Source organism: Girardinichthys multiradiatus, chromosome Y (genome assembly GCF_021462225.1).
Source record: "Girardinichthys multiradiatus isolate DD_20200921_A chromosome Y, DD_fGirMul_XY1, whole genome shotgun sequence".
In the NCBI taxonomy this organism is placed as follows: domain Eukaryota; kingdom Metazoa; phylum Chordata; class Actinopteri; order Cyprinodontiformes; family Goodeidae; genus Girardinichthys; species Girardinichthys multiradiatus.
Window position 1 is genome coordinate 30,980,584 of NC_061818.1, and position 17,447 is coordinate 30,998,030.

The 17,447-nt window shown below is 41.5% G+C and overlaps 2 protein-coding genes across 4 annotated transcripts in view; one reads left to right on the top strand and one right to left on the bottom strand.

The window, feature by feature from the left end:
* Positions 1-585: 585 nt before the first annotated feature.
* LOC124863983 (tubulin gamma-1 chain) lies at positions 586-9,818 on the top strand. The gene is made up of 11 exons (XM_047358580.1): positions 586-769; positions 1,139-1,251; positions 2,794-2,961; positions 3,039-3,107; positions 4,212-4,291; positions 4,376-4,502; positions 5,444-5,530; positions 7,904-8,053; positions 8,159-8,311; positions 8,396-8,557; positions 8,926-9,818. Exons 1-11 carry the CDS (start codon positions 721-723, stop codon positions 9,121-9,123), a joined length of 1,356 nt encoding a protein of 451 aa, XP_047214536.1. The 5' UTR covers positions 586-720; the 3' UTR covers positions 9,124-9,818.
* A 304-nt stretch (positions 9,819-10,122) lies between these two features.
* LOC124863695 (unconventional myosin-X-like) overlaps positions 10,123-17,447 on the bottom strand; it is a 49,610-nt gene continuing 42,285 nt past the window's right edge. For all 3 annotated transcript variants that reach the window (XM_047358125.1, XM_047358123.1, XM_047358126.1), the window contains 6 exons: positions 16,483-16,690; positions 16,188-16,315; positions 14,772-14,892; positions 13,911-14,399; positions 13,635-13,826; positions 10,123-11,973 (listed from right to left, as the gene is read on the bottom strand). In XM_047358125.1, coding sequence (XP_047214081.1) covers positions 11,800-11,973; positions 13,635-13,826; positions 13,911-14,399; positions 14,772-14,892; positions 16,188-16,315; positions 16,483-16,690 — 1,312 coding nt within the window. In that variant the 3' untranslated portion in view covers positions 10,123-11,799. The remainder of the gene's footprint in view (positions 11,974-13,634; positions 13,827-13,910; positions 14,400-14,771; positions 14,893-16,187; positions 16,316-16,482; positions 16,691-17,447) is intronic.

The window sequence follows — 17,447 nt, forward strand, 5'->3', positions numbered from 1 at the left end:
AATTTATTGTCTTTTATGATTATTTATTTATTTTTTCAAACATTTTCGATAAAAACATGGGTCGCAGCAATTACAAGTATTAAACATTAAACAAATGTCAAGAAATAAAATCCAGGAGTACTTCCGGTAGGCACCATTAAATTAAAACAAATCTTCAGCTTAACTTTTGTCAGGTGTAGCGGTTAGGTTGCCCTACTATTGGGGTTTTTACACAAACTGCCAGCTTATTTAGCAATAAATGCTTCATTTTTAGTCTGAACGCATAATTTAGATGTTTAGGGCGCTTTATCTTTCAGCACACAAGATCGGAGCACAAAAGTAAACCCAGGAGCTTCCTCACAGCGTCCGATCAAAAGGTCTACACCATTTATACGTCGGCGCACCAAAAGATAGGTGGCAAAAATGTTATGTTTCCATCTGGGCTGGGGTGCATTTTTTACTGTGGATTAATCATCCGATGACTGTTGATATTTTCTATCGCTGGCTCAGATTTCGCTGTCAACTATAATGAATCAAAATTGTCGATTAATTTTACTCGTTTACACTTGTTTCGAGGTCACGCCTTCTTCGCCGGCTAATGGAAAAGGACCCGACCCAGTGCCAAGCGGGAACGGGCGGGCTGTTCATAGCGATTCGGTGTCGAAGCTGAGAGAGAATTGCAGCTGTCGTTATTGCAAATTTAGCTAGCCTCTCTGCTAGCTAGACAAGGAACGACTGAACATGCCGCGGGAAATTATAACGCTTCAGCTCGGACAGTGTGGAAATCAAAGTATGTCACGGAAAAGAGTAGCTAACTTGCTGGATAAACGCAAACTGTATTGTAGTCTATCCAAGGCACATTTTCTACCTGTTGGTTTGATGACCTACCAGGTCTGTTAGGCAGTCTGCTAATTATTAACGGGAATTGAAGTTAGTTATCAAGTTAGCTACTTTAGCTAAAATATCGGTGTATTTCAAATGTTTTTGTACCCTAGCTTAACAACGGCTAACGGGTACTCAACTGAGATGAGTTGACGTTAGCTGCTAGTGCTAAATAGCAGCGTATGTTGTGTTCTAATTATTTGTAATGTCCAATGAAGTACATTTAACTCGAGTTAATGTTAGACATTTGTCCATGTTTTCCGTCTTATTTCTGTAGTCGGCTTCGAGTTTTGGAAGCAGCTCTGTGCAGAGCATGGGATCAGCCCAGAGGGTATCGTCGAGGAGTTTGCAACTGAAGGGACGGACAGGAAGGATGTGTTCTTCTATCAGGTAACTGCATCATGAAATCATAGCTGAAGTAAACAAAGTGGATACAACAACAAACCGTTACCTTTTATAGGTAAATTGATAACTAACGTTTCCTTTATTGAAGATTGACAGTTTGTCAACTACTCAAAGGTTCACAACAGAAGGTTTAGACTTACAATTACAAAAAAGCAAACTTATTTCAGTTGCTTTATTCAAAAAGTGAAACTTATCTTACACAGATTCAAGCTGATGCCCCTTAATTTGGATTGTAATGCTTACAGCTACTAAAAACTTAAAATTCTGTTTCTTAGAAAATGTTACATAATATTAGTTAAAGGATTTTTAAAACATACATTCTATGGCCTACACAATTGACATGCTCCTCAAGTTGTTTAAGCCATGAAAGGTTTTACAGAGTACTGTGTGTCTGTATAGATGGTTAGAAACATTTTAGACCGTTTCCAATCTCCTGAGGTTGACATTATCTATTATATTTGAAAAATTGTGGGAAAACAAAAAGAGTGCAATTTTGGAATCTTCCAGCCTCAGTTTGGGTTCTAGATGTTAAAAACCACTAAAGTATGTAAAAAATGACTAATATACCTCAAATATATATTTGTTTGTCTAAAAACATGACATGGAGTGTTTGCAAGTGTCTTCTGAGCAAACCACAAAACCCAAAGTGTAGATGTTTGGTTGTAGAGCAAAGCAGTTTATTTAAGGGGAAAAAAGTCCCAACATTAGGACAAAAACCTAATACCAGTTGTCAAGCATGGTGGTGGGGGCTCATGATTTGGTTTTATTTTGCAGCCACAGCATCTAGGTATAGCTTTTAAGTCAACTGAACTTTGTATGGTAAAGCATTTCAGCAATTTTTGATGCCATCAATATGACAGCAATGACAATTTGCAGAATAAAATGACTGAAAAGATTGAAGATGTTGCAATGGCCCAGTAAACTTTCAGATCTTCACTTCAGGAGAGTTTTCTGCAAAGGAATGTTAGTATACATAGATTTCCTTCACATTGAAATAAAAGACTTATGAGGTTGAGCTTTCCATCTAAGGTGGTTCTGGAAGCTGTTATGGTAAACTTTCCTTTATTGCACTACATTTCAGCTTGGTTAGAATTTTAGAGCCATGGCTAAGATTTACGTCGCTCTTGTGCACAAGCAAAAGTAATTTAATTTGGAGATGTGGGGAATGCCTTTTAATAAAGGTGTTGCATCACCTCGTGACTTTTTGGTTTCATAGACATGAAGTAGTAATTCAGATTTTCTGATGTTTTGTGTCATTTTTGCCTGTTAACACCATTCATTCACACTTTTTTTTATCGTTTCTTTGGTATACGAGTACTGACCAGACATGACAAGTGCCCCATTTACTTTAATTATGTGTTAGTAATAAAGGATAAGGAGTGTGTTCTGTTTCTACCTGGTTATGCTTGTGGTCCTCAAGTACGCCACCACTATGTGCCACTAGATGGCATATTTGTTATATGAAATAGTAGAAATGTGTGACTGTGCTGCATCTAATAATCCCTGATTGTTAATCAAACTCCTCAGGCTGATGACGAGCACTACATCCCTCGTGCTGTTCTTCTGGATCTGGAACCCCGCGTGATCCATTCAATCCTCAACTCCCCGTACGCAAACCTGTACAATCCAGAGAACATCTACCTGTCTGAGCACGGTGGGGGTGCTGGGAACAACTGGGCCAGTGGATATTCACAGGTCAGTTTCCACAAATGATGAATATTTAACCTAATGTCATCAGTCCAGTTTAATATCATAAATCTTTTTTCTTCCAGGGCAAAAAAATCCAAGAAGAGATCTTTGATATCATTGACCGAGAGGCAGATGGTAGCGACAGTCTGGAGGCAAGTCCAACATGTATAACGTTGTGTCTTTGGAGTTGGGGTTTTTCAGGCAGATTGTGGTTTTACGTGCCACAATTGTATAGTCTGCTGACTAATTCGAATCATCTTAGAGCAGCGAGGCTGAGGCCAGACATTACGAAAACTATTGCGTACTTGTTTTACAGCTAATGTGATGAGTTTATTTAGTCTTAACATTTAAGAATAGCAGACTAAGTAAGCTTTTTTCTTATGTGGTCATTTTGTTGTCTCTTTCTAATCACTGAGTCAATTTGTGGTCATTTTCTGTCAATGTGAACTTGTTTATCCGCTTTGGGTTCATTTTTCTTTTTTATTGATTCGTTGCTTTACATACTGTTTTCTGTAGAGGTGTAGTTAGCCTCGTTGTCTCCTTTCATTGTAATTTTGTGTGACTTTGATAATTTTAAGAGTCTTTGCTGTCTAAATCATTGAGATTTTTTGTTTTTGGCTGAGCCTGAGATCTGTTTTCCATATCTGTTGCTAATAGTGACATGGTGTACTCAGGCAGACAGCTGTGTATTAGTTGTGGGGATAAGCACACTGAAACATAAATTACCTGATAGAAACAAAATGCTAAAATTGTCCTAGAGCCTGCCCTCCCAAAACCAGCAGAATCCTGTCCATCCCTCTCAATTATTCTTAGCGTCTTTATTTTTTGTGGACCCAATTCAGCTTCCTGGTTCTCATAAAATAGCACTCACATTTCCCCTCAAGGTCTGCAATTTCTGTAACTCCTTCACATTATAAGCCCACATTATTATTTAGTGTGTGCACTCATGTGTGCACTGGGTAGGAAAGCTGCCGTTGGCATGTGTGTGTTAGCGGGGTGTGGTGTGCAGTGTGTTTGGTGATAATAGTTGGGGTGAATGTTGAAGGCAGGTATTACAGGCCTGGCTTGAGGGGGGGCGAGGAGGAAGCCCATTTGCGAGGTGGGGCTCTGCTGCCATTTATATAACTGCCTAGGAAGCGAGGCGTTTGCTCACCCACACATGTTTCTGTTCTGCACCACTGGAGTCCACTGTAGGTTCTACACACATGTGGTGCAGCTTGAGGGTGCTGGTAAAGAGTAACCCTTTGTCTTTGCAGGGATTTGTCCTCTGTCATTCGATTGCTGGGGGAACCGGATCAGGACTGGGTTCATACCTGCTGGAGAGACTCAACGACAGGTCCACACAGCCTCTTGCAACCTAGTTAGTTTAGGTTTGCCTTGGCTTCTGGTGTGTGTAAATAAAATATTTCCTGCTCCACAGGTACCCAAAGAAGCTGGTACAGACCTACTCTGTTTTCCCAAACCAGGATGAGATGAGTGACGTGGTTGTTCAGCCGTACAACTCACTGCTCACACTGAAGAGGCTTACCCAGAATGCAGACTGCGTGGTAAGCACCGCTTGAGAGGGGGATGTTGATTATCTTTGCTCTCAAGGTGTAATGCAAACAAGCCATTTCTTTCCTGAAAAGTTGTCTATTATTATTGCACTGTTACACTGTTGAGTAGTTTGCCCTGCGGGGATCCTCAATATAGAAAGTCCTCCATTCTAAACACGTGAAAAAACAAAAATGTAGTGCTGCTAGTTACTCTATGCACTACTTCTTTTTTGAGGATATGTAAAATACTGATCAATGAACCACCTCATTATTTGTTTGGAGAATGGTCATTTGCATAACATTGTTGGTTATTTAGAAAGTAATTTGAAAAATTCCTCCAGAATAAGCATTTTTCATGATATGATCAGATCGCCCACATTTAACAGTTAAGCTTTCACATCCCATCGTTAATTACAGGCCAACTTGACTTTTAAATAAACCAGACCTTCTCTTATTTTTCTACAAGCTCTGCAACTGACTCTCTTTTAATCTTTACAGTTGCTTTATGGAAAATAAACTGGGACTTCTCTATTGCTTGTGCAGCAAACTAATAAACATTGCATTGGCAACATTGAGGCCTGGCAAACGCAACTTATTAAATTTTGACTTTAAATGTCTGATTGTATTAGACACAGGCACACTGATAGTCTAATGGCATTTCCTCTTTAATACCTACCTCCTCCAGGGTCTTGCATAAGGACCTAATGTAGATTGAATTAGCCTGAGAGCTAATAGAATCTACCCTTAGAATTAGTTTCCCTGTTGCGACTGTGCAGTTTATCGGGTACGTTTTACTTTCCTAACAACAGCACACTGTGCGGCTTCTTAGGAGGTTCCTTAACTGTGTCATTACTGCAGTACCTTCTCACTCCTAAAGCTTAGCAGCACATTGACAGTGCTTTGACCTGTTCTTTTCTGTTTGTCTTATAAATGCACTCCGTGTTGTCCATCAGGTCGTGCTGGATAATACCGCTTTGAATCGGATCGCCACAGACAGGCTGCACATCCAGAACCCCTCCTTCTCCCAGATTAATCAGCTGGTGAGTAAGATGTCAGTTTGAGATTCAAGGGTGCATTTGAAAATGTTCAGAAACATGGTACGCGTGAAGAGACAGCCACTAAAAATTTGGAAACTAGTTTGGCAGGTTAGTTGAACATCAAACTTAATTGTTGCTTTCTTGGATAATGGCTTAATAGCAGGATAAGTTGCTTTTTTTTCTCTCTAGGGCGCTCAATTCATTTCTTGTGAAAGCTTTGATACTTGAAGGGTATGGGTCAAAACTGACTGAGCTTTGGATTTGTTCATAATTTCATTCACCTTGACAAAAAACCCACATCCATCTAGAGATGGGTAACCCCAGAGCATGATTGTGTCCTCACCATGTTTCATTGTGGGCATGGCGTTCCTTTAGTGAGGTGCAGTTTGCTTCTGAGCCAAATACACCTTTTGGAACTGTGGTTCCTTCAAACAACGTTACATTTTCCCCACAAGTATTTTGAAGATTTTAGATGGATATGATGTTTTCTGTGGCGGAAAAAGCCTTTGTCTTCCAGCCCTACTTCTTATTCCAGACTCATCGAGAGTACAGATTGTCACATTTAGGACATGTTGGAAATTACTGCTATCTCTTGGCAGGCTCTCTGACCAGTTTCCATATTCTGTTTTCAACAAGTTTGGCAAAAAAAAACATCCATTTATGATTGACTGCTTTTACTGTATTAAGGTATATACAGGGGTTGGACAATGAAACTGAAACACCTGGTTTTAGACCACAATAATTTATTAGTATGGTGTAGGGCCTCCTTTTGCAGCCAATACAGCGTTAATTCGTCTTGGGAACGACATATACAAGTCCTGCACAGTGGTCAGAGGGATTTTAAGCCATTCTTCTTGCAGGATAGTGGTCAGGTCACTACGTGATACTGGTGGAGGAAAACGTTTCCTGACTCGCTCCTCCAAAACTGCCCAAAGTGGCTCAATAATATTTAGATCTGGTGACTGTGCAGGCCATGGGAGATGTTCAACTTCACTTTCATGTTCATCAAACCAATCTTTCACCAGTCTTGCTGTGTGTCTTGGTGCATTGTCATCCCGATACACGGCACCGCCTTCAGGATACAATGTTTGAACCATTGGATGCACATGGTCCTCAAGAATGGTTCGGTTGTCCTTGGCAGGGACGCGCCCATCTAGCACAAGTATTGGGCCAAGGGAATGCCATGATATGGCAGCCCAAACCATCACTGATCCACCCCCATGCTTCACTCTGGGCATGCAACAGTCTGGGTCGTACGCTTCTTTGGAGCTTCTCCACACCGTACCTCTCCTGGATGTGGGGAAAACAGTAAAGGTGGACTCATCAGAGAACAATACATGTTTCACATTGTCCATAGCCCAAGATTTGCGCTCCTTGCACCATTGAAACTGACGTTTGGCATTGGCATGAGTGACCAAAGGTTTGGTTATAGCAGCCCGGCCGTGTATATTGACCCTGTGGAGCTCCCGACGGACAGTTCTGGTGGAAACAGGAGAGTTGAGGTGCACATTTAATTCTGCCGTGGTTTTATGTTTTTTGGATACAATCCGGGTTAGCACCCAAACATCCCTTTCAGACAGCTTCCTCTTGCGTCCACAGTTAATCCTGTTGGATGTGGTTCGTCCTTCTTGGTGGTATGCTGACATTACCCTGGATACCGTGGCTCTTGATACATCACAAAGACTTGCTGTCTTGGTCACAGATGCACCAGCAAGACGTGCACCAACAATTTGTCCTCTTTTGAACTCTGGTGTGTCACCCATAATGTTGTGTGCAATTCAATATTTTGAGCAAAACTTTGCTCTCACCCTGCTAATTAAACCTTCACACTCTGCTCTTACTGGTGCAATGTGCAATCAATGAAGACTGGCTACCAGGCTGGTCCAATTTAGCCATGAAACCTCCCACACTAAAATGACAGGTGTTTCAGTTTCATTGTTCAACCACTGTATGTGTGGAATGCCACTAATAGGTTTTCACTGTTCTCCTGATTCCTTTGTGCATCAAGATTATTTTGATCATATGCAACCTCTAAATTCACTGGGAGGAGACTCCGGGGAAGACCCGGAGCTCGCTGAAGGCCCTATACATCCTGCTGTCCTGGGAACACCTTGGAAGGCTTTCCCAGGAGGATGTCGCTGTAGAGAGGGATGCCTGGAGTTCCATCCTGGATCTGTTGCACCTGCGACATGATCTCTGATAAACAGAAGACAACGGATATGTAACCTCTCTGCAAACTATGCTTTTTATATCTAATGCCTTTGCCAACTGAGATCTTTACAAGGCTTGGCACATGTTCGGGATATTAAAAATGCCAATCCAAATGTATCATCTACCTCTTACAACTCATTTATCAGCTCCTACTTTTCTGTGCAGGTTTCCACGATCATGTCTGCCAGTACAACCACACTACGCTACCCAGGCTACATGAACAACGACCTCATTGGCCTGATTGCCTCTCTCATCCCCACTCCCCGTCTCCACTTCCTCATGACCGGTTATACGCCACTGACCACTGACCAGTCGGTGAGTGGTTTCTGATCTTAACTTAAATCAGTAGGTGAAATATGCAACATGAGATGTACATCATGTGTCGTCGGGATTGATTTCACAAATGAAGACATGTCTCAGGTTGCTAGCGTGAGGAAGACAACGGTGCTGGATGTAATGAGGAGGCTATTGCAACCCAAGAATGTGATGGTTTCCACGGGAAGAGAGAGACAGCCCAGTCACTGCTACATTGCCATCCTCAACATCATCCAGGGAGAAGTTGACCCCACGCAGGTATATAGCATACTTTGTGAAAGAGGTTGAATTCTATGAACCTAAAAATAATAATGCATATTTTTAAAAACATGGGTGCTATAGGTGCATAAAAGCCTCCAAAGGATCCGGGAGCGCAAACTTGCCAATTTCATTCCATGGGGTCCTGCCAGCATCCAGGTGGCTTTGTCCAGGAGGTCCCCATACCTGGCCTCAGCTCACAGAGTGAGTGGCTTGATGATGGCCAACCACACAAGCATCTCCTCCGTAAGTGCTGATCCCAATCTTACTCGTCCCTGGTGTGTAATTATGCTGAGATATGTAGAAGTCCTAGTAAGGATCAGTCTCTTAAAACTAGTTTGGAGCGAACAAAAATAGTTTAAAAGTTGTGAAACCTAAAAAAAAGGCTAAAACCATTTGATCTATTTAATCTAAGCTGCAAATAACATTACAGTTTGCTTTATTACAAATTAAAACTGTGAAGATGAAGTCCACATAATGTACTGGATGTACTTATTTCTCTGTAAAGCAAAGGTAACAAAACAAAATTGAAAATAAAGAATTCAAATTAGTCTGATAATGAACTTGAATCCTTCCTGGCTGTAGTTATTAGTTTTGGCCTCTTTCTGTTGCAGCTTTTCGAGCGGACATGCAGGCAGTATGACAAACTGCGAAAGCGCGAGGCCTTCCTGGAACAGTTTCGCAAAGAGGACATATTCAAGGACAACTTTGATGAGTTGGACAACTCTCGGGAAGTTGTCCAGCAGCTGGTGGAAGAGTACACTGCAGCAACACGGCCCGACTACATCTCCTGGGGCACACAAGAACAGTGACTGTTGTCTTTCATTTCTGCTGCTTAACTACAGCTGCTGTTCTATTATTTATTAGCAGGGTATAGCATGTATTGATGTGTTGAGAAGAGACGGTGATTGATGTTAATACCAATATTAACTAATGTGTTTCCTGGACAATCATGTTCTGGAGAATCAATCCTAGTTGAAATAACATTTGTTGCTTAATGAATGGTTCATTTATCGTTTTATTGCAAGTTATTACAGTAAGCATCACTTACTGTTGTAAAATATTTCCTGTACGTCACCTCTTGCAGCCTATTCTTGCTAAACAACCTGTTGCCTTTTTTTTAAAATCAGTTTATTTGTTGGATTTACAGTAGTACCCGCTACCTACAGACTGCATAGGCTGTTAATGTAGGTTTTGCCATACCTCGCGTCTCTTATGTACACGATGAATTGTAACATCTGTCTGCTGCAGATTCATGATGCTCATGTTATCCCTGTTCATGACCAACAAGAATGTCGAGCTGTACCTCTGACTGGTGTTAATTGCCATTGAAACGGCTTTTGTCTTCTAAACCAACAGTTTAAGTGTAACAAGTATAAAGTCTGGTCACCTCCCTTGTCTGTAAATATGCTTTAAAGACTAACTGCTTCTCTGTAGAGTCCGTTCTGTATTGCTCCTTATTGCTGTTTGTTGGACCTTTTAAGATGAATAAACATGTTTTCTATTACTGAACTTTCTTACCTCCGAAAGGCACACAAGATGATGTAACTTTATTTCTCCTCTCACCTGGAGCACAGTGTATCAGCGCCTGTTCATGTTATTCAGTTAAGGCTCATTACCTGTGAGGAACGCAAAGGCACTTAACAATGTTTGCTTTAGCAGCTATTGTTTTCACTCAGAACTTTGGAGGGGAGAACTTTAAGCTGTACCGCTGCTGCCAGACTGTAGCATTTATTTTGAATTATTTACCAAAACATACCGGGTTGCCAACAGACTAGAGTGAAGAGCTTAAGCGACACTGACCAATAAGGTAAAATGGGTATATTTTTTATTTATTAATTACAGTATTTATCATTTTTATTGCACTCCAAAGTTAGTTAAAATAGTGCAATTATATATACACATTACATAAAAAGGTACCATTCAGCATACAGACAAGCTTAATACCAAGCAAGGACATCTGCATTTTTTTCCTTTACATATATGTAGCATGGAGCTGCCTGCAGCTGCAGTGAAAAAGAACCTAAAGACCTGCTTCTGAACCAGGGGGGGGCAGTGACTTGTCAAGGCCTTTCATGGCATAGAAACAAAACTGGTTATTTTCTAGAGAGTGTAGCAGATATATCACTTCTGGATTATCCTTACAGAAAATTCACAACTGACTCCTGGATATTTATCTTGGAAGACAAAACAATCTTAAGTATGATTAGAGATTCTGTCTGCATTTGTTGGCTTTTTTTCTAAAAGCTTATAAAAAAAAATAGTCTTTGGTCCAAGTTTGGCTTTTTAAAAAGAAAACTAAAGGGACAAATAGTAGATAGAGGAATTAACAGAACCAAACAAGCCTATGCAAACTTAATGTAAAGATAAGTCTGGGTCTACATTTAAGACATAGGACAGTTTAAAAAAAAAAAGATAAACAAGCATCCAAATTAGAAAAGTTTTTTCTCGAATGCCAGGCGACTCGTGAAGCACTGCATGGTAACTGTTAGCGATGTAGCTTTGTGGCGTTCCTTCCTTTAAATAAAGAAGCAGCAGTTATCTTCAGCAGAATAGTGCTGGTCAAGTGTTAAGGTGTTGTCCAAGTTTCTTGTCCAGGACCACAGCTAAAAAGAAGCAGCACAACAAAGAGCGAGGGAATCAGAGCATTCTGGTGGCAACGTGTTGAAAACAGCTTTGATTTCTTTATAACACATACAGCCCTGGATCGTGTATGCATCTTGAATGAAATGCAGTTTTGTTTTGTGATCAGATTGACACCCTGGCAGGAGGCTGTGCAGTTATGGCAGCCAAAGTGACTCAGCCACAGAGTTTCAACATCTGTTCACATGGCCTCGCTGCATCAACAGTTCCAGGTAATGGAAGCCCAGCCGGGACCTTATGAAAACTGACTGATGAAGGGTAGAAGACAGTTAGGGTATGTGTATCACTGAATATTCTCAATACTCTTCCAGCAGTGCCCGAGGGGCGTCTGCCTACTAGGAAAGGCAAATCCAATATGGCACACACCGAGAGAGAGCGGGAGCGTTTTCACTCTGAGCTGGAGCTTTATGAGGGTAGCTCTACAGCTTATGATCTCTGCAAAGCTTAATGTTTGTGGTGGTACAAAGACTCATGGCAAAATCTCGCTGAGTAGGGTGCGGTGCAGTTTGGGGCTGGGTTTATTGCCATTTAGAGTAACAAAGATGTATGCATGGTGGGAAGGCGTTGGGGGTGCGACACCTCATCAGTAACAGCACTGGTTTTTGTGCAATTCTTTAGGGCCCTTGCCTGCCTTGCACTGTCCCACGACTTTCATTCTAAGACCAGCTTTGTTACTGGAAAACTCATGGAAGGTTTCATTTCATAGATGGAGAGCGATAACAGCCCTCTTTTTGTATTGAATGCAGCGATGTTCCCAACGGAAGAGGCCGAGGATCTTCTGGACTGGGCCTCAGCCTCCCCAAGAAAGAGGGATGGTGATGAGTCTATGTAGGTATGCGTTCCTCTTAAACGGGGTGAGACGGCAGCTCCAGAAGCGTGGGTGTCGGTGTGGAGGCCATGTGACGGAAGCCCACGTCTGTGCTTTCTGTGAAGGTGATGGTGTCTGGATCTTCTCCTTTACCCCGCTGGCGATGGATGGCACTGAAATAGGCGTTCATGAGCTGCATGATCTCAGTCAGCTGTTGTTAAAACAGAGGAGAGAGAGAGAGGTCAAACTGATGGCAGTTTCACTGTCTGTCTGGCACTGTCATAAGAGGGTGGAGAAAGATTATGTCATCCAGCTGCTTGAAAAACAACCAGAAGCAGATGATGCAGATATCTAGCAATTACTGAGGACATGTAGTACACACACCTTTTTAGGAACCCTGTGCTAACATTTTGTCAGTTTGAGAGAGCTTTGAATCTGTCTGCATTTTGCCACATTACAATCACAAACCTGTGTTTTAAGAAGATTTGACATGTTAGACCAACACAACGTAGTGCATAATTATGAAATGGTAGGAAAATTATGCATGGAATATTTCTTTCCAAAAAAAATCTGAAAAAATGTGTTGTCCATGTCTTCAGTCTCTTTAAATCCAATACCCCTAAATAAAATCCAGTGCAAACAGAAGTCACCTAAATAGTAACAGAGTCCAGATGCAAAGGCCTCAGAGGTTTGCTGGAGAACATTATTGAACAAACAGCATCATGAAGACCAAGGAACACAACAGACAGGGCAGGAATAAAGTTGTGAAGAGGTATGAAGCCAGATTAGGTCATAAAACAATGTCTCAAGCTTTTAACACCCAATATACCCCAACGGACTTGCTTCTGTAATTTCAGTCATTCTTTAAAATTAATTAACCCAGAGGGCCTGAACATGAATACAAATGCATGCCACACTTTTCACTTTTTATAATTAATATTTAATTAAATAATTCTACACCTTATTGGCGTGAATTTGTGGTTGCAACGTGACAACATGTGGAAGGTTTCAGGGGGTATGAGGACTTTTGCAAGGCACTGAAATTTGCATGAATAACTTGGAGAGAAAAATCGGGTAGGATTCAGTTTGCCTCTCCGTTTACTTGGCCTAAAAAAGCATGACCACCAAAAACTGCTACAACACATTTTCTGCTAATGCTTCCCTGAAGAGAACAGCTCTAAATCAAATGGTCACCTGCTCTTTAACAATAATCCTTTCATTCAGCCACTAAAATTGCACTGATAATCAAAGCTTTCTTTTCTGTGCCCAGTTGTGCAGAGCTCTTCCTACTAATGTCAGACCACTATAAGGACTTAAGTTCATGAAAGAAGACGTCTTACTGAGCTGCACTTCAATTTCCCTGTGAGCCCAATAAATAAATAAAAGCCACTCTTGTGCCTCATGAGAGATGACGGAGGGATTTTTTGTTCTGTGTGGGAAGATGCAAGGAAGTCAGTCCAGTGAAAGGCAAGATTTGTTCTCAACAGGGGGAAGGGAGTGTCTGTCTGGAAGAGCATCCAAATTTCTCAGAAATGTTTAGTCTAATATTTTAATCTAACCACAGCAATAAAGCTCAGCCACATGCCATTTAATACCAGGAACCAGTTTAACATGTGGTGGTCGCAACTGGTTGCACAGAGGCAGCAGGTTGTGTGCTCTCGATTCAGACTGAATTAACAAGTGTTCTTTAAGTCAGTCAAAGAGCTCGAAGGAAGAGGGTGGGGTATGCTGAGAAGACAGTGGGTCTCTTCTCTTGTGCTGCAGGACACAGCCTGCTGATAAAGCTCTTTGTCTTTGCAAAGACTGCAATAGAGATGGATTGAGTTTTTTTACTGCTGAATTTGCAGACTTGGGATGTGTGAGCCACCTTACCTTGCTGGTTTCAAATATTAGATCCCTATCCCCAGCTGTGATCTTGAAGGTGTTGCTGTCAGATACGCTGTAAGAGCAGATCTGGCCATAAGGGAGAGACTCCAAGGCCTCTGATTCTCCCTGCTTGTAGATGGACACGGATGTAGCAGCTACACCCAGCCACAGCTTCTGGGAGAAATTCCCTGTTGAACTCTGCAAGCAGAAAGAGACAATCAATAATAAAGGAAGGCAGCACTTCCAGGTGAACAAAACTTCAAGTCCACCAAAAATACTCACAATGTAAAAGTCCACTTCATAAAGAGTGCTTCCAAAGCCCGACCACTGCCGTGCAATTGTGAGGTAGGCAGCCATACTATCCATGCTACTGTAGCCAGCCAGACCTTTCCAACGCTCCAAGATGGCTGTCATTACAGCTGCTGCTTCCTCCTTCAGCCGACTGCGCAGATGCATATCGTTCTCCATCTTTTGTTTATGAGCGACCGTAGCAGAGTGGCTCCACAGCGTCCCAGCCAGGAGGCCTGTGGGGAACCGCTGCGTCGCAGGACAGTCCTGAGCCGCCACCTGACAGGGAGGTGCTGCTTGCTGGGCAGAGAGAGACATGAGAACCCGCGTTTCAAGCATGTGACCAGGGAACAGTTCATCCAGAGGTGGGAAAGGGGCATGTGTGCTGAAGTCACCCATGAGGCTCTGAAGCCTCAGGGCTGCCAATGCTAGGAGGTCCTCCTCACAGGCTGGAAGCTGACCACGCACTACCATCTCATGGCACTGCGGCGGAAAGACCAGGAGAAACAAAAGGTCACACTGTTACTAATAACCTGAATCCAATCCTTTTTGGCCCACCCTGTTTAATTGCACTTTATAAATGTTTTATAGAAGGAAAATTGCTGTAATAAAGCTACCTTTTAACCCTGGTGCACTTGAACCAGCACTATTAGTCACACTTTTTATTATTTCTATGTTCTCTTATGCAATCACCTCAAGTCAACTGGCTGTGAGTCAAGATTGTTCTGTAAAATCATAAATACTCCAATAGAACAAAAAGAATGACTTGCTGCAGGGCCATAAATTACATCTCACTATTGGTCATTTATTAAAGCAACAGCAGAAAGAGAAAATACAGCTTCTTTGCTGCATTACCTGCTCAAAGAGGAACAAATACTCTATGCTGTCCACTGATATGCTGTCAGCGTCCAACAGGCAGTAGAGCTTAAAACACAGTTTCCACTGGGATTCAGACTCAGACTCTTTGGTGGTGAAGCTACACACAGGAAGAGGAGCAGTCAATGTTTTACAGTTATATCATCCCTGATCTACATTATTAAAAAGACAGCTTATATTTAACCTATCCCCACACAATTTGAGAACATTTGTTATAGAAACAATTATCAAATTCCATTTGTTTTAGTGGATACACATAATAACTCAACTAAAGAAGAGAAAAGTTCACTTGATATAAAGGGGACATGAGATTTGGCATGTAAATTGAAACAGAATATATACATTGCTATCCAAACGTATTAACAGCCCTGTTAAAGAGGTGTAAAAACTCAAACTAAATTCACCTTAAATTACAGTGCACAGAGACCCATTTCTCTCAACCAGTCTTCAAAATGGGAAAAACCAGAGTGCATGCCAGTCAAGTAAGATATGTGTATGTTGATCTTCACATGTCAGCAAATGGCTACGAAATAGCTACTCACCTAAATGTTTAGATAGCTACAGTTAGACTATAATTAAAGTTTAAAACTTGAACTGTGAGCAGGATGGTGAGGGAGGTAAAAACATCTAGAAAAGCACATGGTCAAGATCTGCCATGAAGAGTCATCTTAAAGTCACCACAATTCCATAATAACCATTAGACACTCCTCTACATGTAAACCAGCTGTTTGGGAGACATGTGAATTAAAAGACTTTTGTTTCCTAGCATCAGAAATGTAGTGGACTTTAACTGGATCTGTGTGATTTAAAACTAAAACTAAACTTGTCAGCAACAAATGCCCCAGGTGAAAAAATGGACATGTGTAAAAAAACTTTACATCCACTGTTAATTGTACGGCGGAGGATCTGTGATGATGTGGGCTGCCAAAAACCATGGAAACCTTGTTAAATGCACCACAATATATACTGTTTGAAATACCATGCCAGAAAACTGAAAAATAGGTTGTCAAAGAGGCTTTTGGCAGGAAAAGGATCAAAACATATGACTTAAAGCAAAGGATCACTAGAACCAAAATCAAGCTTTTGCCATATCAGTCTCAGACCTAAACCCTTAAAAAACCTGTGGGTTGATCTGAAGAGAAAAGTACAAAAAGAGGATTTTAAAAGATCTACAGAGATTGTTCAAAGGGGAATGGCATTATCCTTCTTTGTATGCTCCAAAACTGTGAAATGTTATAGAAGACTAATAAGTGCTGTACAACCGGCAAAAGGGAGTGTGCACATTCTGCCTCTGTATTATAAGTGCTGTTAATGCCACAAATAGCTTTAAATTCTGACAGATTTTTTGGTGCTGCCTGCTTTAGAAAAAAGGAAAAGTGTGAACCTGTTTTATACCTGGTCAGGACGTCTGCGATCAGAGAGTTCCCTGCAACCGGCTGCTCCCACAGTGCATTTTGCTCATACAGTGCAAATGTATTTTTACTATCTTGAAGGCCCAGCTTCTCTTGCATCCTTCGGACCACCTGATGATTGCAGAGGAGAGACTGCTTTGGAAAAAGGTTTGGGGTTGTCGGGGCTTTGCTTTCAGGGTGCGTCTTTTATATTTTAAACAAAAACATGTGCGAGAATCTGAAAAGTCTGAGGAAGGTTTAAAACTATCCAAACTGAACACTGATAAATGCTCCCAAACCTCATTGGCAGTGGTGTGTGAGCTGATGTAGAGATGGCAGGAACCACAGCCAGGGTAGTGCACGGTGCACAGCATCTCCTGCCGGTTCATCAGCATCTGGATCTCCTCCCACGATGGCACACACTTGCGGCATTTTGTCTTTTCCACAGCCTCGCTGATGAATGATGCATAGTTATCCATCTCAGATTCAGGACTTTGGCTCTGAACTCTGGAGGAAGCATGAAAAAAAAGTATGAGAGAAGTATCAGTACATGTGCAATTTAAACCACAATTCATGATTTAGAGAGGGAGCATTTGTTAATGCTGGTGATGTTAGCAGGCTCAACCTGTGGACTTTAAACTCTTTTGCATCATCCCTTTGATTGAGCTCCATTATTTACTTTTTCTTAGTCTGGAAATGTTAAAAAGAAATGAGGCGAGGAATGACAAATGTTCTCACTCAACTTGTTATAGAATTAAAAGACCAAATGTTGTCCAGTCCTTCAAAGAAAATGGGAAATGGCAAAGAAAACATGTTTGACTTTGGGCAATGCACGATATAGGAAGAGGCGTTTTCCGCTCCTGTGAACACCAGTGACCTGCTGCTTCCTCCCTGTGGAGTGTCCAGGAGAGGTAGGTGAGGCTCTGTGTACATTTGATTATATAAAAAAGAGGAGGGGGCACAAACATCAAATGGACCCTGAAGTCAGACACACTTTGTGAGCAATAAAGGGCGTGAAATATGGTGTAATGGAGCTAATAGTTCAACCCTGTGTAAACAGTGAAGCACGAGCAAGGGAGGAAACAATAAAGCTCAAATATTCATCTAAAAATCCAAACACGCACAAGACCAAAAAAATCTAAGAAACAATTTGCCAGACACAGAGAAGCACACTCATTTACTCAAATGTCTTGCCATCTCATAACTATATGGCCACAGGGTGGGATTTGTCCTGCTGAAACATAATCAGGAATGTTCCATTGAG

Bases quoted from the DNA above. Each gene is read 5' to 3' on its own strand.
- LOC124863983 (XM_047358580.1), top strand. From the start codon at position 721: ATGCCGCGGGAAATTATAACGCTTCAGCTCGGACAGTGTGGAAATCAA. The intron at 770-1,138 runs GTATGTCACGGA...TTATTTCTGTAG, and splicing joins CGGACAGTGTGGAAATCAAA to TCGGCTTCGAGTTTTGGAAG. The intron at 8,054-8,158 runs GTGAGTGGTTTC...GACATGTCTCAG, and splicing joins CACTGACCACTGACCAGTCG to GTTGCTAGCGTGAGGAAGAC.